The sequence below is a fragment of the Aythya ferina genome (assembly GCF_964211825.1).
Source record: "Aythya ferina genome assembly, chromosome: 3".
Taxonomy (NCBI): Eukaryota; Metazoa; Chordata; class Aves; order Anseriformes; family Anatidae; genus Aythya; species Aythya ferina.
Window position 1 is genome coordinate 85,857,895 of NC_140298.1, and position 26,337 is coordinate 85,884,231.

General features: G+C 43.4%; 1 protein-coding gene and 2 long non-coding RNA genes across 4 annotated transcripts; 2 read left to right on the plus strand and 1 right to left on the minus strand.

Moving 5' to 3' along the window:
- The first annotated feature begins 1,325 nt into the window (after positions 1 to 1,325).
- Positions 1,326 to 4,781, plus strand: HTR1B (5-hydroxytryptamine receptor 1B). Its single transcript, XM_084513230.1, has 2 exons — positions 1,326 to 2,662; positions 3,628 to 4,781. The coding sequence occupies exon 1, from the start codon at positions 1,460 to 1,462 to the stop codon at positions 2,597 to 2,599; it is 1,140 nt and encodes a 379-aa protein (XP_084369356.1). The 5' UTR covers positions 1,326 to 1,459; the 3' UTR covers positions 2,600 to 2,662; positions 3,628 to 4,781.
- On the minus strand, positions 4,136 to 15,174 carry LOC311433739. Of its 2 annotated transcripts, none has more exons than XR_014690929.1 (5): positions 15,050 to 15,174; positions 13,420 to 13,513; positions 8,131 to 8,203; positions 7,406 to 7,568; positions 4,136 to 5,317 (listed from the first exon to the last, which is right to left on the minus strand). It is a non-coding gene; the product is annotated as an uncharacterized lncRNA (long non-coding RNA). The 2 variants fall into 2 exon arrangements; XR_014690930.1 differs by lacking the exon at positions 4,136 to 5,317 and adding an exon at positions 5,501 to 6,130.
- On the plus strand, positions 7,564 to 16,258 carry LOC311433740. The gene is made up of 2 exons (XR_014690931.1): positions 7,564 to 7,680; positions 15,098 to 16,258. It is a non-coding gene; the product is annotated as an uncharacterized lncRNA (long non-coding RNA).
- The last annotated feature ends 10,079 nt before the right edge of the window (positions 16,259 to 26,337 follow it).

Below are 26,337 nucleotides of genomic sequence, written 5' to 3' on the forward strand. Positions count from 1 at the left end.
GGTGTGCACAGACATGCCTTCAGGCTCAAAGCCTTGCCTCTCTTTTGGACGTTTTGTCGTGGCTTCTTTGGGAGATTCACTAGAGGGCTGGAGCAGACATTTCACTGAGCTTGGAAGTACACTGACCCAGCAAAAAGCCGGCTCGCCTCTCCTTTTGCGTGCCAAACTTTCTGGCGGCCGCGGAGAAGAGACGCCGGCAGGGGCTCGGGGACACGGACACACGCGATCCCCGTGCACCTCCTGTCCCCGCAGCGCCTTTCCCGAGCACTCGGGGATCCTGCAGGACACTTCGGGGCTGTTCGCTCGCGGGTGTGATGTTCCCAAGCACGTTACAAAGAAGTGAAATAAAAAGAAAGGCACGGAAGCTCCAGCCCGGGAGGCGCTGGATTGCTACGAGGCTTAAGCGCAAAGCGGGCGCTGTGCCCCGGCGGGACGCCCAGCCCCGGCAGCACCGGGACCCTCCGGGCTGCCCTTCCCCACGCTCCAGCAGGGACCGGAGGCATCCGTGGGGAGCCGGGCATCTCCCCAGCCCCACCGGGCTGCGGGGGGAGGCCGCGGAGGGGTGCCGCTCGCCATCCTCCTCCCCTCCCCGACGCCTGCAAAGGCAGAGACGGGGGAACCGGGGGGGACCGGGGCGGTGCGAGGGGCCGGGGCGGGCCGGACCCCCCCGTCGGGCGGTGGCTGGGGGGCGGGACGGAGGGCGCTGGGAGGCGGCGGCTCCTCCTCCGCGGGCAGGCGGGCAGCCCGCCCGGAGCCGCACCGGTTGCTCGGTGCCGGCGGAGCGGCGCCGCGCCGCGGGCTATATAAAGGGCGGCGGCCGCTCGGCGCTCCCTCACACCGGCCGGGCCGGTGCCCCGACAGCATGGCCCGCGGCGGGGCGCCATGGGAGGTGGTCTCCCCCCGTGCCTCCCGCGGACCCTCCTCTTCCTCCTCCTCCTCCTCCTCCCGCTCCTCCCGCACCCGCGGCTGCCGCTGCTGCCCGCTGGTCGCCGCGGGCTGCGCGTAAAGGCCGGGCCCGGGGGGGCGGCTCCACTCCCCTCGCAGCCGTCGCGCCCGGAGCCCGGGGGGGGCCGCAGCCGCCGCCCGCGGGCATGCGGCGGCCCCGCTGCCGCTGCGGCCGTCGACACGCGGAGCGGGGCGGCGGGCGGCGGGGCTGCGCCTAGGGGCGGCCGGAGCCCCATGCCCGGGGCTCGGCGGGGAGGCGGCGGGGCGATGAGGCGGCGGGGACAGCGGGCTCAGCCGGCCCCCGCTGCCCCCCGCTCCCCGGCCCGCGGGGAGTGAGGCAGCTCCGCGCTCCCGGAAGGGCGGGCGGGGAGGTGGTGCCGGAGCGGGGATGCTGCAGCCCTCCCCCGGCGCCCACGGGGTCCTGCCGGGGTAGAGCCCCGCCGAGCCGTGCCGTGCCGAGCCCAGCCGTGCCGCGCCGAGCTCCGCCGTCTGCGGGGGCGGCGGCCGCGGAGGGATGGAGCCGGCGAGCCCCTGCCGGGCGCCGCTGCTCCCCGCCAACGACTCTTACCACGGGCGAAACTGCAGCGCCGAGGAAGGGATCTACCAAGATGCCACCCCCCTCTCCGGGAAGATCGTGCTCGCCGTCGTCCTGGCGCTCGTCACCCTGGCCACGGTGCTCTCCAACGCCTTTGTCATCGCCACGGTCTACCAGACGAGGAAACTCCACACGCCGGCCAACTATCTCATCGCCTCGCTGGCCGTCACCGACCTCCTCGTCTCCATCCTCGTCATGCCCATCAGCACCGTGTACACTGTGACCGGCAAGTGGACGCTGGGCCAGATCGTCTGCGATATCTGGCTGTCCTCGGACATCACCTGTTGCACGGCGTCCATCCTGCACCTCTGTGTCATCGCCCTGGACCGCTACTGGGCGATCACCGACGCCGTCGAGTACTCCACGAAAAGGACTCCCAAGCGGGCAGCGGGCATGATCGCCCTGGTGTGGGTCTTCTCCATCTGCATCTCCATGCCCCCCTTGTTTTGGCGGCAGGCGAAGGCCGAGGAAGTCTCTCACTGTGTGGTGAACACGGACCACGTCCTCTACACCGTGTACTCCACGGTGGGAGCCTTCTACTTCCCCACTTTGCTGCTGATAGCCCTCTACGGGAGAATCTACGTGGAAGCCAGATCGAGGATTTTGAAGCAGACGCCAAAGAAAGCGGGTAAAAGACTAACTCGGGCTCAGCTGATCACGGACTCCCCGGGGTCGTCCTCCTCCGTCACGTCCATAAACTCCAAGGCCCCCGAGGGATCCAGCGAAACGGGCTCGCCCGTGTACATGAACCAGGTGAAGGTGAAGGTTTCGGACGCCCTGCTGGAGAAGAAGAAGCTCACGGCCGCTAGAGAGCGGAAAGCTACAAAGACTTTAGGGATTATTTTAGGAGCCTTCATCGTCTGTTGGCTGCCCTTTTTCATCATCAGCCTGGTGTTGCCTATTTGCAAGGACGCTTGCTGGTTCCACATGGCCATCTTTGACTTTTTCACGTGGCTCGGATATCTCAACTCCCTCATCAACCCCATCATCTATACGATGTCGAACGAAGACTTCAAACAAGCTTTCCACAAACTCATACGTTTCCGATGCACAAGCTGAAAATGTTGAATGCGATGTGTTCGCCGGGGCTGCCCCCATGCACGCCCGTGCCCGACGCCACAGGTGGGTGTCCCCTGGCCCCCCCAGCGGCGGTGCTCGGGGTGGGAAGGGGCGAAGGGGGCGGGGGTCGGGAACGGCAGCGGGGAGAGGCGCGGTCCCGGCTGGGCAGGGGTGCTCTGTGCCCGCCCGGAGGGTTGGGGGCGAGCCCCGAGGCAAGAAAGTGCGTGTGTGTGTGTGAGAGTGTGCATGTGAGGGTGTGTATGGGTGCGTGTGTGTGCGTGTGTGTGTACGAGTGCGTGAGTGTGTGCGTGTGTGTGCATGCGTGTGCGCTTGCATGTATGTGCGCGTGTGCTTGTGCGTGTGCACGTGTGTTCTTGCGTGTGCCCGTGCATGCGAGTGTGCGCGCGTGTGTTCGTGCGTGTGCTTGAGCGTGTCGTACGGCTGCCGGGGGGCGACTCTCGGCAATCGGCTCCCCCCCCACCGCCCCCCCACTCATTAAACCCCCGTGCCGCCATTTCGTATGCTAATGCCCGGTTTAGGCTAATTAGCGCATGCCGAAGGGCATACTCGTGCCCGGCTGCCGCTGCCCCCCGCCGCCGCCTCCCGACCCCCCCGGGAGCAGCAGCCGGGGGCCGGCTGCAGCCCCGCTGCCGGCGTCGGTTTCCTTATTTATTTATTTATTATTAGGAAAGGGAGGAAGGTAGGGCAGGCCCTAGATTAAGGCTGCTTGTAAAGTTCAGCCTACTTTCTGGCCTCCTTACGGCTCTGACTTGGGCTGGGAATGGAGTCGGAGTCCCGGCCTGAGCCGGGAACAGGGATCCTTAGAAGAAAGCTGCCCTCCAGCCACCGGGAAAAGCTCCACACCTTCATGTTCCTCCTCATTCGCTGAAAAACCGTGCCTTTCTGCGCCTCTGACAAAAGTGGCTGCCAGCTAATAGCTCTACCCGGTGCCACGGTCTGCAGAAGACACGCTCGCCTTTATTGTGATACTTTAATAATTCTGCCAATCTTTTGCTTTTTGTCTGCAGAATCAAGTTGCTATTGTAAAGACCCACTGCTTGAAACTTCCCCAAGCCAGTTGCCAGACTCATGATGCTGCAAAAACGTCAATACATACTGCCACCAAACTGCTCAGCTCTGCATTTCAGTGTAATGACTCTGGCAGAGATGCTGTTCCAATAGTCACGCAGATCTGTTGCAAAAAAAATAAAAAATAAATAAAAAAAAGAGGGCAGCCTCGAATCAAGGTCTATAATTCATCTGGACTGAAGAAAAAGTTTGAGAGTAAACTCAATTTATTTTGCAGGCTTAACTTCTTAATTTGTTCTCCAGCCGGTTGTAGGGGTGTGCACCAGAGCACAGTTGTCTCTGTCTGTGTCGGTAGCATAGTTGTACTTCTGCACACCTGTAATTTCTTTCTTTCAGTGGAAAGAGTTGCTCACTCATCATGAGCCACAGAAGAAGGAAAGACGGAGGCTTAAATAAATTAGGAGCATCACAGTAAACTCTGTAAATGACTCCTTCAGCTGAACATGTGTGAGAAGTGGCAGTGTGCAAAAGTTATATTTGTATTTCCAAACAATAGCAAATGCAAGTACTGTAGAAACGAGTTGTAGACCTGTTCAACTGCACTGCATATCTATAGACTGTCCTCATCGTTGCCTTCGTAATGTAAATACTTCTTGCTTCTACTCCATAACTCGAGAGCAGAAAACAAGAAGTCCAATGACCTTTTCCATAAACCAGCTGGGAATAGAAGTAGCAATTTGCTGTTGTAACCATGTTTTCCATTTTGTGTCAGTTGCACACCCTTACCGCATGAACCACTGCAAAATTTAGAACTCTCTAAGTAATTACATTATTGTCTATTTTGTAAGAAGTGAAGCAGTTTGCTCTTTCAGAAGAGCTGTATCACCTGCAAAATAAATGCCCATGAATCATGAATAAAATAATGTTATTGAAATTGGTCTCCTCCCTATTTCCCCCAACTTTTTTTTTTTTTTTTTTTTTTTTTTTTTTTTTTTGATCTGACCAGACCTTAAGAAAGGTCTATGTACATTCAGCAGTCAAAGTTAGAGTTTCAGGGTATGGTCCACCTGCTGTGATAGAACTGCATTGATTGTTCCTCCTATGTGTAAATGAAAATGAGTATAAACAATAAAACGCTTTACTGTGTTCTCAAGAGTGTTTGGTAGCAAGTGTGTGACTGGAAGGGGTATTTATTGGTTTACCTGGTTTCTCAATATTGACTTTTTAGGTAACTGATTTGATGAGTCACTCAAGAAAGCAACTGATGAAGGCTGAAATTGCAAGCTTCAATCAGTGGTCAGATTTTTAATAGGCAACTTTCCTAACCAGTGCTGTTAGAGAAAACTTATTATATTTATATAATCCAAGATTAAATTTTATTTATTTTTTTCTTGACAAATATTTTTCTTAATTCATTAAATGAAGCAAAACTTTTTTTGTACTTGGTGGATACTGTACTTGATGTTCTCTTAAAACTGTATATATCAGAAATAGAAATTCCAGTTGGGGGCTGTTGTAAAGATTGCAAAAACTTTACATGATTTATCTACCTATTATTCTTCTGAGAGTTATTCAAGTAATAAGGATTTATTTACCCAATTGAAAAGTGAATAAGAACCTGAGCCTCTGTGCCTCTGCAACTCCCATTAACTGTAAAGAGGAAGAAGTGTTCATGGGCAGGAAAGACACCTGCAAGACATAAATTCAAGTAGTGGAAAATAAACGTTTCTAGTAACTTTAATAAATACAGAAGACTTGCCTCAAAATTGCATACTTCTACCAAAGAAAAGTACCATGCTAGACTTCTAGAAAGTACCCTCATATTATTAAAGATAAATCTAATTAGAGAAATCTTCTAAAACAGCAGCTTAATTTATTAAGGTGCTTAAGTTGCTTTTAAATTTATTTATTGATTTGCATACATGGGGTGAAGAGAGCAAGAAAGAGAGCATTCAACAATTCTCAACCTATTTTATAATTAGTCATTTTCCAAGGCTGTAATAACTGAATGACTTTTGCTTACCCCAAATTCTCAATGAGACTTCTTGTGTGTCTAAGAATTGGCAAATCAGACCCTAAAACTAATATTTTCAGCATTTCTGCAGGCAGTTAAGTCTTTTAAGAGTTTTACAAAGTGACATGACTTGCAAAGCACGGAGTTCAGGGGTTGGACTTTCCCGGTCCTCCTGCTGCTGAAGCATACATTTATCTTCAGCAACAGACAGCAAAAACTCCTGGCTCCCTTTCGTGATGTGAGGATTTTGCTGAGAAGCAGTGAAGCTAATTTATCAAGAAATTTTCCTTCCCAATTTATGCTGAGGCTCTGAGCTTTCTGCACAAACATTTCAGATAACCTGATGCTCGCTGCTGGGAAGACATCGGTGTGAAAGCTGCTGAGCGACCTGGGGCCAGAGATGGGAAGTGAACTGGAGCCCTGCTGAAATACTCTGGCTAAAGGCCTCGTGCTGGCTGAGCAGTCTCATCTCGTTCAGAAAACCATTCCTGCAGAGAGATAGGTGGAGTGAGGATGTGCATCCGTTCACAGTGAGAGGGAAGAAATGTAGGGCAAACATTGCCTGGTGCAGACAAATATAAATATGTGAAAAATATCCCGAGATGAAAGGATTCATTAGCATGTTTTAGGACAGGAAGGGTGGACCATATGAGCTATTCCCTAATCTATGATTAGCACAGTGTGTCCTGGCTAGGTTTTAAAACATGCCAGGGTTCAGGGAGCAGTGGTGAAGCTTTGTCTCTCTCTGAAGCTCCTAGGGAGCACTGGGGATTTGAGGATGTTGTCCTCTTGCCTCTCCACTCCTCGCTGTGCCTGGCCACTGGGCTCAGCCTTGGGAAGGATGGAGTGGCTGAAATCCTCAGTGGGAGAGGCTGTCCTTTTAATCCTTTTATCCTTCTATCTCAGTGGGGTTCAGAGGAGTCTGCCTCTGTGTTATTTTGGCATGAGGACCTCTTCATGATCCTACAGGTGAACTTCAAAGGTGCTTAAGCCTGTGTTGTTTTGGCCTTCCATTCCAGAAGCATCGTGCCTCGCTCTTATTTGTGTATTTATTTGTGGTGTTAGATTCAAACATTGCCAAATGATGTTGCAGTGAAAAAAAGTCTACCAGGCACTGAGGTTTTAAGCTGATCACACATTTGCAAGCCTTGTGCTTCCCACATTTAATGGTAAAGGGGTACGTGTGTGATAACGTTGCTGACTGCAAGCACTGTAAGCCGTATGACTGCTCAAGAGTAGCTGCAGTCGAGGGATCAGCTGCCTGCAGCCCCCTAGCTGTGCTGTTTTCCTAGTATTTCACAATTTTTCTTAAGAATCATCTCTTTTTCTTCCTATTAATAAAACACAGCCACAGAATATAGAAATTGAGAGAGGAAATCCCTCATAATGAATCTTCTTATTCCTCTGCAGCAGCCAAACCATTCTACCATTTCAGCATGTGTAAGAAAAGGCCTACTGTGCCAAGGCTCCATGGGACAGAAGGATCTGCTACTTATTCTTTGGAAATCTATGCCATATCCACTGCCCAGCACCTGATAAAGCAGGGCTGGTCTTCAGCCTCCAGTGGGGCTGCATGGAGTAGAGATGAGAGGTAATGCTCCATTTGGAGCAGCAGCTTGCTGCTCTCCTCTCCTCAGGCCTGCAAAAGGCCAACCTGCCTTCCATGAGCAGAGCCCTGTGGGTCACACTTGGTCAGAAAGGGGTGGATATTGTCAGAAGCACATTCACATCTGTCTAAAGGAATTCTTACAGGGTTGTAATACCTGAAAGAGGTTGTCATATAGGAGAACAAGCACTGTGGTCTGCAGTCACAAATAGGGCTGAGCAGCATGGCAAAGGGCAATCCAGTATTCAAATCATGAAATCCCATTCAAATTAAAAGTGTACTGGATGATGAAGAACGGGTTTCTCCAGCAATAACACAGCCTGTAGCAAAGAGAGGGGACAAAGAAGTCATCGCAAATTTACAAGCCTTGATCTGTGTGTATGGAAAAAAAAAGGGGTTATTACTGTAACGTCTCAGGACTCCAGCAGACAGGTGAGCAAAGACTTCCAGAGAGAAGAACAGTAGCCAAGGATATGTAGAAAAATTATATGTGTTCATTTATTTAATGAAGTAGTCTCTGACTTCTTTTTGCGTGTTAGGATTTTTTTTTTATGATTAACAGCCTGGATGTATGAGGACAGAAAGGTTCATATTACTTTGACAGATTTTTTTTTTTTTTCTTATTCCAACAATTAGTATCTAAAACAAAATACATCCATAGCTTAAGTGAACTATCCTATAGCAGTGGGTTTGGCTGATAAAAATAATCATGAAACATTTAAGCTGAAAATGGTCATATAGAAAAGCAGGCTGAAAATGAAGCTTTTTAATCAATCACGTATTAAGCTTGAAAGATGTAATATAACAGGCAACTCAATAGGTGAGGTGAAGAGGAGATCTACAGGATATCAAATTTACAATACAGAGATCAAAATCTCTTACTGAGTCATTTTCGGGAGCTGGAGAAAGGCATTCTTTGCTGTTCTTCTCAGAGATCAAACTCCTTGCAGTCATCCTTATAAAGGAACAAGACTTTCTTATTGTCTTTATACAAATAATGCTTTGAAGGCTACAAAACAGACAGAGTTCATGGCTACAAGGCTTTCACCAAGTAATCATATATTCTGTCTTTTAGGTTGAACGGTCGTAGAAAAATAGGAAAGACAGGAACAGGGGATTATTATGTAAAATAATCCCTTTCTGCATTTCTTTCACTATACAGAACTAAGGCAAAAGCTAGAATAAAAGGGAAAAAACAATATCTGGTCAGTTTAGGCATTTATGAGGTTGCATTAGATTTCAGGAACATGTTTAGGGTTGAATGGGGCAAAAATAATAAACACATTTCCAGAATTCAGTAAAATGGAAATTAAATTAGACTTCTCCTTCCATTCAGATACCTCAGGGGTCCCTCTTTCCTAATATTAGTTTCATAATATTATTTCTAAAATCTTGCTATTCCCAGATATGATCAAATTAACATTTATAATACGTTCATACCTATTTTTATATTAAGCCATACACTTTGCAAGCTCACTCACCCTTTTTCCTATAGAATTCAAATTTCAATTTCTTTGTGCTATTTTCTACTTGTGTGTTGGGCTTAGAACATCTTTAGAATCTTGTTTGGATCCAGCCCTCTAAAATCCAGTCCCTGAAATTATGAGAAACACTGTTTCTCATATTTAGAGAATTTGGAACATTTAAGAGAAATAGAGAAAAAGCAAGCAAGGCTTCTGTCTCTTATTTACAGAAGGAGGTTGTCCTTCCTTCAACTCTCTTCATAGAAAAAAAATTGTTTTAGAATTGAAGGACACGGATATGATATAAACAGGACCATACAATAGGTCAGACCTCACACAAACAGCTATTTTGGAGGTAGAAGAGGGAACGTATCTGTTCTAATCTCATACTGGGATAGGTCTCTATGACCCATGAGGGACATACCAAAAGGTCTGCATTTGTTTGGATATAAAAATCATGTAGATTGATAAAAACTCATGTAGAGCTTAGGGATATGGTTTAGTGGAGGGCTGTTAGCGTTAGGTTGGAGGTTGGACTCGATGACCTTGAGGTCTCTTCCAACCTAGGAAATTCTGTGATTCTGTAAAAAGATCCAAAAAGATTCAGCAGGGAGCAAAGATCAGGGAGAGCTTCAGGAGCGATGAGAGATAGATAGGTGAGAGATATATAGGTGAGAGATGCTGAAAGAAACCTGTTGTGGCAGGGCTCGGGTGGGTGAGCAGGTAACTCCATCAGCAGCCACAGCCCCATTCTAGCTGCTGATATAGACCACTGTATGCACATACACCCACCCACCCACCCACCCACCCGATGCTGTAACTGGCCTGAATACCGAGTCCATCCAGCAGCTGGTTCTGGATCCCAGCTCTTCTCTGATACCCCACTCCAAGACCCACCCAGGCACAGAGGGCTTGGTGGCAGCTGGATGGGATTCCTCTGGTCCCACTGGTAACCACTGCTTCCTGTGGTCTCACCCTTCAAGACACACGTGCCTGGCTCCCAGAGCACTTCACCTACTTTACAGCTACCCTGGCTTCATCTTTGTGGGAGATCACACACAGTCATTCTGGTCTCTCCAGTTGCTGCACCAATGGGGTACAGTAGTCCTGCTGCAGTTGTTTGGACCTCTAGCCTCACAGATGCACACAAAACAGGGTTCCTTACCCAGAAAAGGAGTTAGAAATGGAATTTAATAAGAAGACATGACAGATTGCACTGATCAGGCACAGGGCATGGCCAGACTGCAATACCAAGCAGCCAACACATGGCAGCCCCTTTTACCCCTTTATCACTCATTCCCACACTTGTTCCTCCCCAAAACACTTTGAAACCTTCCTTTCCCCACTTTCAGTTCTTCTCCTTACAGTTATCCCACTGTAAGTATTGGTCTGTGCGATGGACCTGGGAAGAACTGGGGCAGGGTATTACTCAGCTTTCTCTACCTGCCGGTGTCTCTTCGTGCTCTCTTCTGAGGGGCAGAGGAGCTTTTTAACAGGTAACCAAACAGACTCTATCAAGAGAAAATGAGAAGGGATATAGCTGGCTACCACTTTGCCTGTCATCAGAAAAGCGTCACTGACACAAGTAATATAGATTGAATTAATCAGGATGTCAGAAATGCTTACTAAAATATAGTAAGGAAAGAAAATATTCTGTTGTAAAATCTTCATGCTGAGTGAATGTATAGACACAATAGGCAAAGGATGGTTATTTAGGTGTCCACTAAATAATCTTCAACAGCTCACCAATGAGTATTCAGATCTATTGAGCTGAATACCAGCTTTGAGACCCTGTAGAATAACCTAATGTGTCCTAACGTGTCAGGCCAAAACTAAATCTTGCATATCAGAAGTTGAGATCTTACTACCAGGCAGTACTCAAGTACCTTTGCATAAGCTTTTTGAACTTTGATGAATTGCACGCTAATGGAAAAGGTGGTTGAAAGAGTCTTCATAAGTTAATCAGTCTCTTTCATTTATATGCTTGTGCTTTGGTCAAAATTCTAACAGGAACTGAATTAGTTCCTTACAAGATTGCCAGTAAGGCACAGGACAGGTACTGATACCCGGGCAATGTATTCACATATTTAAATACACTTACGAGCAGTGTATTTACATACAGGTTGACACAAACCAATCACTTCCTTACTTTCAAATATAAGATTTGGCCTCTAAAGTTTGCAGTTTGGGGCCTCACAGAAATCTTGGGGAGAGGTATCATCCTTCTTTTGGACAATAGCCAAGTCCCACAGATGTGCATAAGACATACATTATTCAATATTTTAACTACAGGGACTGGAAATTCAACAAGCAAAAGGGATTGATGTGGAGAAGGGCAAAATAATATAAGAAGGAAAAATAAAATCCTGCTTGAGAATGCACAATAAAAATCACACACATTCCTTCGTCCTCTCCCCCCCCCCCCCCCCAAAAAAAAAAGCTGTAGGCAAAAGAACAAACAATATTGCATAGCGAAAAAACAGAAGACAACATTGTTCTACCTTGTAAATCACTATGTCCTGTATCCTGTGCACTATAAGAAAGTGCCTTAGAAAGGATATAGCAGAACTACAAAACATGCAGAGAAGAAGAAAAAAAAAAAAAAAAAAAAAAAAGGATCATCAGGGTGTACTTGAAACCTCTTTTGGACACAAGCAATCCTGCACTTTCACTACCAAGACAGATGAGCCAGTGCTTAAGGTTTTCTCCTTGGTATCACGCAAAGACAACTCAACAGTAAGTCAAGAGAAGGCAGGCATATTCAGAGGAAAATGATTGTTATACAAAATGACACATTTCTAAATGCTGTCTGGCTTACTCTCATTCTACCATGCCCGAAAATCCTGAGGAAGCATTTCTGACACTTTTCTTGTCTCTAGTTGTACAGAGGAATGCTGATTCCCCAGCCTGCCCTACTTCTGCTTTAGGCAAAGAGGAATTAAGACCCTTGAATATTCTGCCACAGTTTCCCACTGTGACTCCTCTAGTAGATGTTAAATTGCAGCTAAAATGGATTCTGAATGGCATAATAAAGTCTGTATTCCAAGGAAATATTGCCTTGGACTGTTCAGAGTGGGCATGCAAAGATTTTTTTTTCACATTTGTTTGTGGAGCTAGTGGACTGCTTCGAAATTCCAGGGCCCAGTTCCTGATGTTCTACATTATTAAGTGTGTCTCTACTTGTACAGCAGAACTGAATATTTGAAAAAGTAATCATCCTGCAGTTTCCCAGAACTGGGGACTCCAGGGTATTATGAGGAAAGAAGGCTCACACGTGATTCTCTATATTGTTTCTCATCTATATACAATTAGAGGGCATTAGCTTTCATTTATGAAGGAAGGATTTTATCTCTTCTCTCTTTAATTAAATCACAGACCTTCTCACTAGTTCATAAATAGGCACTGCTGTAACTCAGCTCCTACAGAAAACAGCTGGATGTAAACACCCTGTAGGATACTCTTGCCCAACTTTTAAACTGCAGCATTTGTTTCAATTAAATAAGAGTTAGTAGTACTGGGAATTTTACATTTCACTATAGGAACAGTGAATTGATTTCTGTCTGAATGACAGGTTTCAGTCACACTTCAGTTAAAGCATACAAAATATTCTGAGAATTTTGTCAGCAGAAATAATTGAGTTCCTTTAATCAGGCTTGGGGTAGGATCCTGAAGGGATTCCACCACACTTTTCCCAAGCAGTGTAGTTACTAGTTCATTGTATAGAATGAGGATCTTTACATTCTTTTAACTTTCTTTACATATGGCATTTTTGACTAAGTGATGTATGTGGACTAAATCCTTGAATTGGCTAGACAGAACATCCCAAATTCAGACCCATCATTTCAAAAGATAGTAAGAAGTGTGATACTTTTTCCCATTGTATTTAATGAGGCCATTGTTCCTAAGCAGAGAGCAACACTGGGGTTTGTATAGTTGTAAGTTAGTTGCATAAGAAAACAAAAAAAAAAAAAAAAAAAAGATTTTCAATGCTTTCAGAATACTCTTTTGCTGTTTTCAAACCCACCTTTTTCAAAATCAAACTACATGTCCTTCCCTTTCTATATGTCTCCTAAATTCTTAAGACAACAACAAACTACAAAACTGAAAAATATGAGAAATGAATATCAAAAAGCATCATCGATATTGGAAGGAAAACAATATATTGTTTAAAAAATTGCCTAAATGTAGTAGTAGCATTTTATTTATTTATTTATTTATTTTCCTAGGAAACCTGCATTTATTTACATGAACACTTCTAGGTCCCAAGGAAAACTTTCAGGGCTAAAAGTCTCATCTAGCTCAAGACTTCATGTTCTATGGTGCACCGGATTAGTAAAAGAAGTAGTTTTTCAATCCTGTTGCATAGTACATGTTGGCAACTATTGATTTCCTTTAATATCTGTGATGACTGCAATTTAACATTCATATAATGCATAAAAGACTGCTGGAGATGGTGGAGGCAATACTACTACCTTTGACTGAGGGAGCATATCCTCCATTAAAGACCAAAACTCACTGCCAAAACTCACTAGCTGGGAATGATTTTAGAACATTGATGGCCAGTAGACAGTGATATTACATCTGTAAATCAGTCAGCTTTCTGTCTTCTAGGCCTGGGCAGATACTTGTGCATTTTCAGGAGTAAATCCAGTCCTACATGTCAACCAACTATAGTATGCTTCCCTATGGGGATCTAGCTGGCACCTACCTCTCACTGCTCCATGCACCAGGTCCAACAGGCTAGTCAGGCTCTGCACAATGCTTAGGGACACGTGAGATGGCTCCTCATCTCTGTCAGGGATCTTGTGATCAAAACAAACAATAGATGGAGAAATACTTGTTAACTGCCAAACCTCTGTGAGCAGTTTAGCAGCTCCCTGCCCTCACTACATATAAGATGATGTCTCATAACATTTTTTCCCTCCTCAAAATGCTGAAATTCAATGCAAGAGAAGCTCTCAGTAAAACTTGTAAGACTTACTGATTGGGGACAAGTATTTTTGCTCTACTCCCCATGTTTTACCACTCTTCACCTTCACAAGGAGACCTGAGGCTTTGCTAGTCCCAGTGACAACCAAAGTTTTATTTCTCCTATCCTGCACCACATCCACATGACCCACCACTGCACCCTTCTCATGTGCTGCTGCTCCATGCCTCAGATGCCCTGGGGAGAATGCTACCCAAGAGGGCCTATCACGGAAACATAGGAGAGGTGCTCAAGCCCTCTGATCATCCTTGTGGCCCTCCTCTGGACATGCTCTAACAGGTCCACATCCTTCTTGATCTGGGGGCCCAACTATCAACTGGATCTGGGAGCAGAAGAAAGGCAGAGCAGGGTTTGATCTGCTAAGTGACCCTGAGTAATTCTGTGCCTCAGTGCCTCCCTAATAAGTAAGACCAATCTTCTTCCTTTGTGGAAATAGGTTTTATCATCACATACTTTTCAGAACATGTTTATGTCAGCCCTATAAAGAGCTGATCTCCAAGGGAGTAGGAATTCATCAGAGTACTCACATGATTTGGCCCTTAATGCTTCAGAAACAAAAATAATGACAGTTGCAGCCTCCCACCCCATCCACAGTTGCAGAAAACATGATATGGGATGACAAACAGGATTGTCAATCCTTTTTGCTTTCAGATGCTGTTGTTGTCTGGCCTGTTGCAGACCAGACCTAAATGTTCAGTAATCACAGTGCTCTTTTCCTGTCACCATTCCTCTTCAGTATACCTCAAAGTGAATTACCTGCCATGAGCTGCATTTTAACATGTTTCAATGCAAAATGATGTTGATAGCTGGTGATTTACCTACATTTTTGACAGAGAAACAGCAGAATGTAGGTGATATCAGAACAAAAACTTGTGCAACAGTCAATAGCTTTACTGTACAAAATGATGTAAAATTCAGGCCTGGTTCATTATTGGGCAGAGAAATCTACTAATTAGACCACTAACTAGTCCTCTAGCTTACTACTGCATGGCATCACCACTTACAGGTGTGAGTGCTATGTGCTCTCTCAGGACTCCCAAGTTCCACGCATACTCTCCTCTACCTTGCTGTGTGCCACAGTGCTTTCTTAACCAAGTTTTCCAGTCCTATTTCTCTGATATCAGCTCTCAAATCAGCCGTAGAGTACCCCTGAATCCAGATTATGAGGAACATCAGAGCCAGAGGGATAAAATCTATTGCTGTTAAAGAGCTACCTTTAAACCCTTTAAATCCAGTTAAGTTAAGCAAACAAACGTGTTTTTATACATATGTCAACATTAGACAGAACAGTGGAAAAAGTCTTCCAAACGTTTGGGAGTGCAGAAGTGCAAGGAAATGGCTCTACACTCACCCGTTATTTAGATTAACTTTACATTTCTTCCTTACCATGTCCTTACAGATTTGCCAAGAGACTCACAACCATTCTTGTTATGTGCTTGGATCTACATTTTGTCAGACTCCAGAAGTGTCGGGTCCCATATTTTCTTGCACTCCAGGCATGGATTTGGACCTTGCAGTCAGATCTAACTCTTCTGAGTCAGGCCATTACTCCAAGCAATTGCTTCATCCGTCACTCAGACAGGAAAGACTTCTCACTCCCTTTTTACTTCCTGACCAAAACTGTTATCTGTTTCCTCCAGCTTGGGAAATGCTGTTCTCTTTTGGGCTTTGAGCTGTTGTAGTTCTTCGGGTTGTTTAGCAAATAAAGGTAGTTCACTTGTATTTTTGTGCTTGAGTAAACCATTAGCAAATCATGAGTCCACTAAGAATTCTCCCATTAAATAGTGTAGTCTTCAGAGGGAAGCCTCTTCATCCATTGACCCTTTCTTTTCACAGGTATACCTTAAACAATATACTGTACAAAGCAATGTAAATAGAAGAAAATCAACACAACCAAAAGCAGTTGGATCTACATTATGTAAATTGTTACCTAGTTTTAATTGGTTTGTATATGCTTTATGATGGTTGTTAAACAAGCAGGCTGAATGTGCTAATTAAGAAAAACAGTAGCAATCTGCCTCATGGAAACATAGGGAGGAGAGGGGGGAGAAAATATCTTGTTCCTCAGTATTGTGTGGCATCACTCACATGAAAAGAGGAAGAAAGCTTCCTTACAAAGATGAGATGTTCGGCATTGAGATGACTCAGAAAGAGGTCCTAAGCTTTTGTATTGTGCTTTTCCATGTCCAAATTGGGGTGAGTGCGGGGGGTGAGTGTGAGAAAGGAAGGCTTGTGGCAAATGAAGAAACCATCACAACAAAATAAACCCATTTTAACTCAACAGTAGAAGATAAGATTCCAACTAAATCTAAGAGAGAATGAGGTATAACATAGCTGTTGTTTGAATTCATTCAGGGAGAACGTGCACAGTTAAATGCAATCTTAATTATGTCATTGTCATTTTATCTTTCATAACTTTATCCCATGACTGAAAACTTCTGTTTTTTAAATAAGTTTCTTTTAATCTGTAATCTTATCTGGTAATAAATCTGGTCAGTCATCTGAAATTTGGCAATATATCCCTTACCCAAATTTGTTACAAATCTTAAAAATGTAACATTGGACACCTTGAAAAAGTGTCAAGTTATCCAGTATATTACATTTCTGTTATCTGAAAAGAAGTAGGATAAATCCACATAGATATTGTATGACAAAGTATCAGGAGAGCAAGGAGAGGAAGAAATGTTTGCTTGTGACCAGTGATGACTTAAATTCTGTGACCTGTGGTCGAAAAGTTGGGAGTATGACTTGTAGAGCCATTATTGACTTTTAACTGAGACCAGACTTGATAGTAACCTGTAATTCTGCAGTAATGGTGTATTTGGAGGTAACTGTGCACCGAGTTTTTGAGGAACACTGTAAGATTTGAATTGTCACCCTCGATGTCTATGTCTTCCTTCTCTCCAAATTATTTATGACTGCAAAATCTTTTCACCTGTCCATTCCTATTCTGCACATTCTCATAGAGATTGAGGGGACCAGAACTTGGGACCAAATCTCAACTGGAGATTTTAAGGGCTGCAATAACATAGGGTGAAAGGTCTGTCTGTTGAAGCATTGTTGACCTGGTGTACCAGTTTTGCAGCCAATGATGGCAACAAAGAGCTATACCAGAATCATATCTAGATCCTCCTGACTCCACACCCTGCATGGTCACATACCTGTTGTCAGCTGGCTGTACAGTGTGGATGCTTGGGAAGAGTCAAAGTCATGAATCTAGAGCCATGTAAAAGCTGAAAGAACTTTCCCTTCTCATTGATAGAACAGTAGTTAGAGTAACAATCTGAGGGGAATATGAAGGTTGAAATAAATATAAAAGAAAACATTATTTTTTCTTGTGGGATAGAAAAAAATAAATGACAGTTTTTCTTCTTAAAGAGACATTCAGTATGTTATCTGAAAATAATTTCTTGAACAATATTGCAGTCAGACTAGAGTTATTCCAAAACCAAAAGAGGAAATAAAGGCATGATCAAGAGATTTGTCACTGTCAGGAAGTCCTGATTCTAGCAGAAAGGCTACCCCTTCTTGCACAGTGTTCTAGGGTGCAGATTTTAATTCAAACCCAAATTTTAAATATATAAATCCATCGTAGTCCTGTTGAGATCAATGGAGAAACTCTCACATATTTGCATGGTAGAAAGCAGGCTACTCAGCTAAGAGGATTTCTGACCTGGAATTATTGGGAATATAGGTTTTTGTTTTGTTTTCTTGTTGTTATTTTTTAGATTGGATCAGAAAATTCATACTGTGACTGGCTTACTGAAGCATTTGTGCCATTCATTAATAATCCTTATCACAGCCTAACTTGGGCTATCTGATAACACATGGCTCCTGGCTGAGGTGGAAAAGACTGGTCCACAGCTCAGCCTGCAGAAAAGAATGAGCAAAATAGTTAGATTTTAATGTTCAATTGCTAGCAGTCTGGCTGCAGATACGACTGGATATTTGAAATTGATATATTTAGGTGGAGTGTGGGGAGGAATCAAAATCTTGAAAGTACTCAGAGTAGCTTATGTTTGTTGTTATAGGATGCAAGGAGAAGAATGACATAGTCAAAACAATGAGCTAAGAAAACTAACTTTGCAGCTGACAGGCTAGAAGCAATGCAAGATGGTATTTGTCAAAGCCAGAGAAAAGAATATTGTGGGAAGGAAGTAATGAGATAGTGAGTGATGCGGGTATAAGTCTCAGCTGTGAAGAAGTGCTATGCAGACAGAATTGCAAGGTAGACAAGGAGAGGGAGGTCAAATCTAAGACCATTCCTGATTGTAAGTATTTGTGGCATTTTCCACAGTTGCAAAGCTAATGGTAATGAAGAGAAAGACAGGATTCTTCTTTGGACATGTTGTACTTAAGTTTAAAGTGTTAAGTCAAAGCACTGAGAGGGAATGTCATCTCAACAGACTGTTTAGTTAGGAGTAAATGAGAAACCTATAGATGGGTAATAAATCTGTTGGTTGCTGACCTCAGGAGGGTAGATGAATTTCTATTTACTAGTATGGCTTATTCACAGGCAAAAAGCATAGAGAGAATAAGACTGTGAAGACCCTGCTGAATGCTGGGTCATGGAGAAAATTAATAAGCGTCTTCAAACCTCTACTACAGGAGCAACTGCAGAGGGAGGAAGTTAACTGAGAGAAGATCAAGTGAGAATACTTCTGCTGCTGATGAGAAAACAATAATAGGATGTGTTAAATATCAATTTTGCCCTTCAACCAAGAAAGTGATTTGAGGCTGTCTTGAGAAAATTTTGAGAAGAGAAAAAAGCTAGAAATTAAGTTGTAGGGAAGAAAAATCTCAGATAGATATTGTAGAAAGCACTGGAAGATGGACAATTAGTGATTAAAATATTGGAATAAAAACTGAGTTTTTCCTAAAATGGAAGAGACTAAAACATAGAAGCAACAACACTTTTTTTTTTTTTTTTTTTTTTTTTTTTATCTGTCTTGTCTCTTTTGCATGTATACTTTTAAGACAAAAGTTTCTTATACATTTGGGTCTTGTTGGAGATCGTAAATAGTGCTCCCATACACCTAATGATTTAGCTGTTGATGATGTTTCATACTTTATACTCATACTTTATAACAAACTTTATATTCATACCGGCTGCCATTTGCACAGTAGCACCGCTGCCGCCACCACCACCACCCATAGCCCCTGAGGGAAAAAAAAAAAAAAGATAAAAAAAGATATTTCATTGTTTATTAAAAATTAATATTTCAGCCCTCAAGTTCTATTATATCATTTCATCAGTGACATCTTCTAGATGTGACCTTGGTGATGTGTGATGGATGTATCATACCAATATCACATCATCAAAAGCATGGAACTTCAAAGGATACTGAAGTTGTAAGGCAATATTACCATGGATTTGGGTATCTGCAGTGATGGTCCTGTCACCTGTTCTGCACAGAAATAACTCTTTCCTATCTTTGCCACTCTACTGCCTTGTCACAGATAGACCAGCTGTATTAGCAAAGCCTCTCAGGTCCATGAGGAGCAGGGCTGCAATCTGGCCATGCTTCCTCTCACTCCGTGTCTCAGTGCACCTACATCTGCTCTCCAGAGAGCCAGAGGCATTGCAGAACATCAGTGCACAGAAGGGCAGCAGCTTTTGCTGGGACAAGGAATCCTATGGGCATGGAAAAATTAGAGCCAATCCTCCTGCTCATGGCCTTCAATGGAGGGTCAAAGGAAGAATAACTACTCCTCTTTCCACAGAGAGTTAAGTTTGGCAGGAAAACTGCCTGAAATCCTATTGATTGCTTGTTCAGAAAGTTCAATAACATCAGGAAAGTTGCAATACCATTTTCTTCTTTTTTCTATTGATATCATGAAATAAAGAATTAAATGCTTTTTGACCTTCAGAAGGGTCCCACCTCACTGATTTATTTTTATTTTTATTTTTATTTTTATTTTTATTTTTATTTTTATTTTTATTTTTATTTTTATTTTTATTTTTATTTTTATTTTTATTTTTATTTTTATTTTTATTTTTATTTTTATTTTTATTTTTCTTCCTTCCCTATTTTGTGTAAACCTATTGGAAACAAGCTTCCCTTTCTTAATTACTTTTTGTGAAACCCTTAGAAGTAATCACTGCAGCTTCAAGGATTTACAGCTTGGAGGCTCAGAACCTCTAGCCTAGACAAACGGGTGGTGTTGCTCTTGCAGCTCCTGCCTACAAAGGAGGCAAATGTACCTTTGTGCTTTACCTTTGTGAATAACATGCAATGCCTGCCAGCTGTACGTTACTGGGGATGGCTACAGCATGGTCACCTGGACCACAGTATCAGGGGACTGAAGGAAAGTGGAAAGAGAACCACATGGTGCAAATCCAGTAAAGTCTCTGGGGAGAACTGTAACCTGGACAACTGTTGTAGCTGACAGTTCACAGAGGTGAGAGCAGGATTCCCTACTTATCCTCTTCACTAGAGTTTCTAAACACAATCTGGCATCCCATCTGACATCCAAATGTGCTGCTAGTGCACGAAGAAGAGCAACGATGCTCCTTGGTGGAGCTGAGTCCCTCCCACTCTAAGTAAAGAGCAAGTTCAGGACCTCCTGATACAACTTAAAAACTACAAGCCTCTGGGTCCTAATTACATGCATCCCAGGGTCCTGAGGGAATTGGCTGATGTAGTCACCAGGCCACTCTCCATGATACATGTGTTTGAAAAATCATGGCAGTAAGGTGAAGTCCTTGGTGACTGGAAAAAAGAAAATCTCTCTCCCATTTTTTAAAAGGGTAGAAAGGAAGACCTGGGGAACAACAGGCTGGTGAGCCTCACCTCTGTGCCCCAAAAAATCAGGGAACAGATCCTTCTGGAGACAATGTTAAGGCACATGAAACACAAGGAATTGATCTGAGACAACCAGCATGGCTTCACCAATCACAATCATGCCTGACCAATCTGGTGGCCTTCTATGATGGAGTGACTGCATCAGTTGACAAAGGAAGATCAACTAATGTCATATACTTAGACTTCTGTAAGGCTTTTGACACAGTTCCACATGACATTCCAATTTCTAAATTGGAGAGAGAGAGATTTGAAGGGTGGGATCATCCAGTGGATAAGGAATTAGCTTGATGACCACATCCAAAGAGTAGTGGTCAATGGTTCTACGTCCAGGTGGAGGACAGTAATGAGCAGTGTACCTCAGGGATCTGTCTTGAGGCTGGTGTTTCTCAATATCCTCATCAATGACACAGAAAACGGGACTGAGTGCATCCTCAGCAAGTTTGCAGACAACACCAAGCTGAGTGGTGCAGTTGTTGCAACAGAAGGAAGGGATGCCTTTCAAAGGGACCTGGGCAGGCTGGAGAAGTGGGCCCATGTAAACCTAATGAGGTTCAACAAGTCCAAGTGCAATGTGCCGCACCTGGGCCGGGGGCAATCCCAGACATAAAGACAGACTGGGAGAAGAACTCATTGAGAGCAGCCCTGCAGAGAAGGACTTGGGGGTTCTGGTGGACAAAAAGCTTGACATGAACCAGCTGTGTGTGCTTACAGCCCAGAAGGCCACCTGCATCCTGGGCTGCATCAACTGGTCAAGGGAAGGGATTGTCCCCCTCTGCTCTGCCCTTATGAGGTCCCACTTGTTGTACCTGGATTGCTGCATCCAGATCTGGAGTCCCCAGCACAAGAAGGACATGAACCTGTTAGAGCAGGTCCAGAGGAGGGCTACAAAGATGATCAGAGGGCTGGAGCACCTCTCCTATGAAGAAAGGCTGAGAGAGCTGGGCATGTTCAGCCTAGAGAAGAGAAGGTTTCGGCGACACCTCATTGTGGCCTTTCAATACTTAAAGAGGTGTTATAAAAAGGATAGAGAAGGACTCTTTTCTATGGTAGATAATGATAGGACAAGGGGGAATGGTCTTAAACTAAAATAGAATAGATTTAGATTAGACATTAGGAAGAAACTCTTAATTGTAAGGGTGGTAAGGAACTGGCACAGGTTGCCCAGAGAATTTGTGTGTACCTCATCCCTGGGGGTGTTCAAGGCCAGGCTGGATGGGGCTTTGAGAAACCTGGTCTGGTGGGAGGTGTCCCTGCCCATGGCAGGGGGGTTAGGAACTAGATGGTCTTTAAGGTCCCTTCCAACCCAAGCCATTCTATGATTTTATGATTCTTTATGCTACCTTAAGTCCTTTGACCCAAACTGAACTACAAAGACCAGCTGGCACCCTACATCAGTTTGTTCCCTTATTAATAACCAGTTTCCTGCACATCTCTATAGAAACACATCTATAGAGATATAAATGGCCCAGTCCTGTTGCTGATTTAAATGAGCAGGAGCTTTTGTGTGTCTGTGCCACAGGAACAAACCCATTTTATAGCTTTAGTTCATATTTAAAAAATCATTAACAAAAACAATAGGTCTATAAAAGATTTAGAGAGATTAAAATGCTGGTTTTGAGGAACATACCTTTCAGACCAAAGATTTTCAAAGTACAGGTTTTGAATTACTGGTTTGTCTGTTCTTATGTGTGCTTCTGGCACTCAGTCTCTGTGTTTTTGGATCTCAGCACAGAACTTTTCAGTGGCTTTGCTTTTGTTTGTTTTTAAACTGTAATTTTTCATTTAAACAGTAGCTGATTGTGAAGAGGCTATGATTTGTGTCAGAGCACTCAGTGAGACATTTCTCTTGGGGATCTGTTTGAAACACTGTAGGAAATTACTGCCCTCAGCTAAAGTTAACTCCCCCAAAGTTAAAATGCCACAATGGTTGATGTGATTGGCTATTTCAGTGGAAAGCCATCTGGGTCAACTTAAATTGACAAGAAAGGTTATTCTTAAAGCAGATCTTTAGGAGGACACCTGTCCAGGCCCCAGGGGTATATGCTTAGGCTCATTTTTTAATTTAAATTGTTTTGAAGGAGAGCTAATCAGAATCTCAAAATATTTGATGTTGATTAAATTTAGGATTCATGGATAATTACCCTGGGGGGAAGCTATCTGCTGATGCTGAATTCAGCATGTCTCAATAGAGCTCCAAAGGAAAATCCTTTCTGTATTCTTCAGAGCTGCTTTTCTGGGGTTGTCATGCAGTGTTTTGGGAAGACACTAAGCAGAAAGTACAGTAAGTAAAGATAAGACAGAATATCAGGGCTCTGCTTATACATCTCTCTTATTCCTCTGACCTTGAAAAGACACCTTTACAGAGCTATTCAAGATTTCAGAAATCCATTCCCAGGTAGAAAAGAGCAGTTCCTAGTGGGAGTTTTGCTGTGCTCCAAGAAACTTTTATTGAGTTCCTGAATAGTGGGGAAGTACCTAATTGCTTTTAACTGTCTCCTTCCTCCCTCCTGTTTTGTTACCTTTTCTCTGCTTTTGATTCCTGAGATATTCTGAAGAGCCTCTCACCCCTCAGAGGAAGCACTGGGGCTGATACAAAGATCTCCACAGAGAACAATATTGGCAGTGTACATGCTGTGTTTATCTTACCCTGAAGAACTGAGCTATGTACTCTCAAGCTCTACCTCCTAGTATCTTCTCTCTTAGCTCTTTATATAACTACAAATAAAGAAGATTCCTGTTATGGTTCCTATTTTTGCTTCCACTGTAAATGGTTGTATTTTTTGTTTAAGTGGAATGTAATTCTGACCATATTGTTATCAGCAAGCAGCAGCACAGTGGCTGAAGTGCTGTTCTAGTGGATTCTGTAGCTACCTCCATGAAAAGTATAGCTGTTATGAACCTAACTAGTCCCACTTCGAAGCTTCTGAGCCTTTACAGTCCTTTGTTCTGCCATCTGCAAGATTGTGAGATGCTTCTTTATCTCCCTGGTGGAAGGGATTAGCAGCATTGCCTTCACCAGAAGAACTACAAAAAGGAGAAAGAAAAAAAAAAAAAAAGGCTTTTTAGATAGGATATATCCATATCCCACAGTGAGATAACACCTAAGAATGTGAGGTATCAATAAATTACCAAGGTAAGCAAGACTGCTGAGTCAAACCCAAAGAAAAAGAGTTTAAGGCAAAGGCTTGTGGTTATACAAGCAGAGGGGGAACAAAGGGGCAGTAATACCCCTGTCTGCGGAATTAGTGATGCTGCCACTGGAAGACTGCCTGCCCTTCAAAAGCACTGCGAGGAACTGAAGAACATTCAGACAAGAGTTGCACAAATGGCCTGAGATCTGCAAAAACAGGCTTTCCAATGAAAAACTATGCATGCTTGATACATTTTCAATCACCAGCTCAAGTATCATTATTTGAGTAGGTAGATATTAATTTTGACATCTCAAAGCTGAGCAATTAGGGCCTTCTTTCCTATATCATGGAAGTTAGGTGGAGCCTGAGCACCAGTAACAAGACTGATGTGGGGATTTGGGAATGCTGATTCTCCTAATCTTGGGGGACAGGAGGAATAAGTCTGATGACTGACACTCTGAAAAGGGTCTTTTTCTCACCACAGCAACATGTTATTATTCCACAGATTATTCCTTTTCTTAGGAGAAGCAGAAACTTGTTGGGTCTGCATGGTCCTAGCCATGTAAATGCTAATGTCTGTAATGCTGTTGTCTTTTTGGTGAGTCTGGCTGAGTCCTAGAGTACAACTCCACAGGCCTAAAGGGGACCAGTGTAGTATATATGTACAGAGCTGGAACATGGCCAGAGCATATCAATCAGAGCAGGCTTGTGGCATGTCCTGAGGAGTGAGATAGTCCTTATACTTATTTTTCTTCCCTTGGAACAATATCTTACCTCTTATAAGACATTTCTTCTTTGAAATATTCTAGGAAACCCTGACAGATCTAATCTTTCTTCCTGAAACTTATTCTTTTGCTTTCTTATCTAAGAGACTATTTGATCATTCTTCTTAATTAAAATAAGTGTTTTTATTTCAGCTCCTTGGAGATGCAAATGGCTCTTGCTAAACCAAAGTCCTTGACTAGCTAATTAATAGCCCTTTACATCTATGAGTAGGGAAAGGTCTCCACATTTCTCCTCTCTTCTTGACTTGGATGTGGTGAAATATATCTTAAACTGTACTTTATGTTCATGTTCTCTAACAGTTGGTATATAAGAAATATGTCTGGTACAAATATCTAACCACGACAAAAATAAGTAGGCTCTTGACTGAAAGCAGACACAATAATGATAAATCACTTTGGGGTGATGGGATCCCCAAAAGCATGTATAGCAGTGTCCCGTTACATAGTTTTGTCAAAGGAAGATAGAGAGTAGTGATGGACTCAAGAGATTTTGATATTTCAGTGACTCTGTGGAGTCAGACAATTAGCTATTGTTGTAGTGCCATAAAGAGAGTGGAAATTTCAGAAATAATGTTATGATCATTATGTAAAACTTAACTGGTCTCAACAAACAACATTAGAACATCTTACCAAGCTTTGATTAGCTGAGCCATTTTTAAGAGTATAGAAGCAGCTACTCCTCTATAAAAGCTGTGGTGTAAACTGTGTACTTTATGTCATGTCTTTTATTCTTGTCTCACAAGAAGGTGTTTTTCAGAATTAGCAGATATGATTCAGTAAATGTGTTACTGGAACTATCACACTGAATAGAGCTCATTGTTAACAAGGTGGTTGTTTTTTTTGTCATTGTCCCACCCCATTCCCCTACCCTCTGGGAGTTTAAAGACATTATTAAGAGCTTTCTACCATCATTTCTTTGTTGTTTCTGACTGTGTGGTGTTGTTATAGTAAATTCAGATTACTAAAGGAGTATTAAGATACTTTTTTTTTTCCTTTAGATTTTTTTTTTTTTCCAAACATTAGTGGACAAAGTAGGATTTATCTCAAAAAACTTGTATACCTTAGTGCATCAGTATTCACACATGATATTTTTGGATAAAAGATTACCATCACCTCCTGTTTCTCTGGATGTTTCCTGATCTGAAGATTCTTTGCTTATTTTCTTATAGTCTTACCATTCTCTCGATGTAAACAACACAGCAGTAGAAATCATAAAGAAAGTGGAAGATTTGTCTTTGCTCTTCATGAAGTACTAAATCAGTTCCTGCATGAACTAGCAGAACCATGCCGCAAGCTACCTGGAATAGCAGAGTTTGGTAACAGGGACCACTTTGGCCTAGGCAAACAAGGCCAGGGTAGCCAAACAACTGTGGCACATCTGCTTGTTTCATCTGCTCTTAAGTTTTGCAAAACTATCTGGCTGCTACCTCTGAAAAAGACTTATAGGTAGTTTCAGGTGACCTCCTTTCCTGCAGCAGCAGTTACTCTCCCTTCATCCTGTTGTGACAGCAGGAGCCACAAACCCAGTTCCTCCAGCTCTGCTTCTTGCAACAAGGGCACCCTTGTGCTGCAGCTTCAGAGTGAAGTTCAGAATGCTGAGAAAGTAGAGAAGATGCACACAAAAATCATACACACATACATAGAGATCAGCTCCTAACCTGCTTTGTGCATGTCAACATGCAAACAAGTTAATAAATATGCTATAGCTGCCTATTTTTTAAGCAAGATACATATTTGTAAAGGCTGAATCTTGCAGAGGTATAAAATGTATTGACATTAAAAAAAAAAAAAAAAAGCAGCTAAACTGTTGACCTTTATAAGTTATTGAATTAGAAAGTTTTAAAGCTTCAGAATTTATTTTTTTTTTAAGTCAATCAAAATTCTGGCATTTCAGTATATCTGGAATTTCTGTATCCT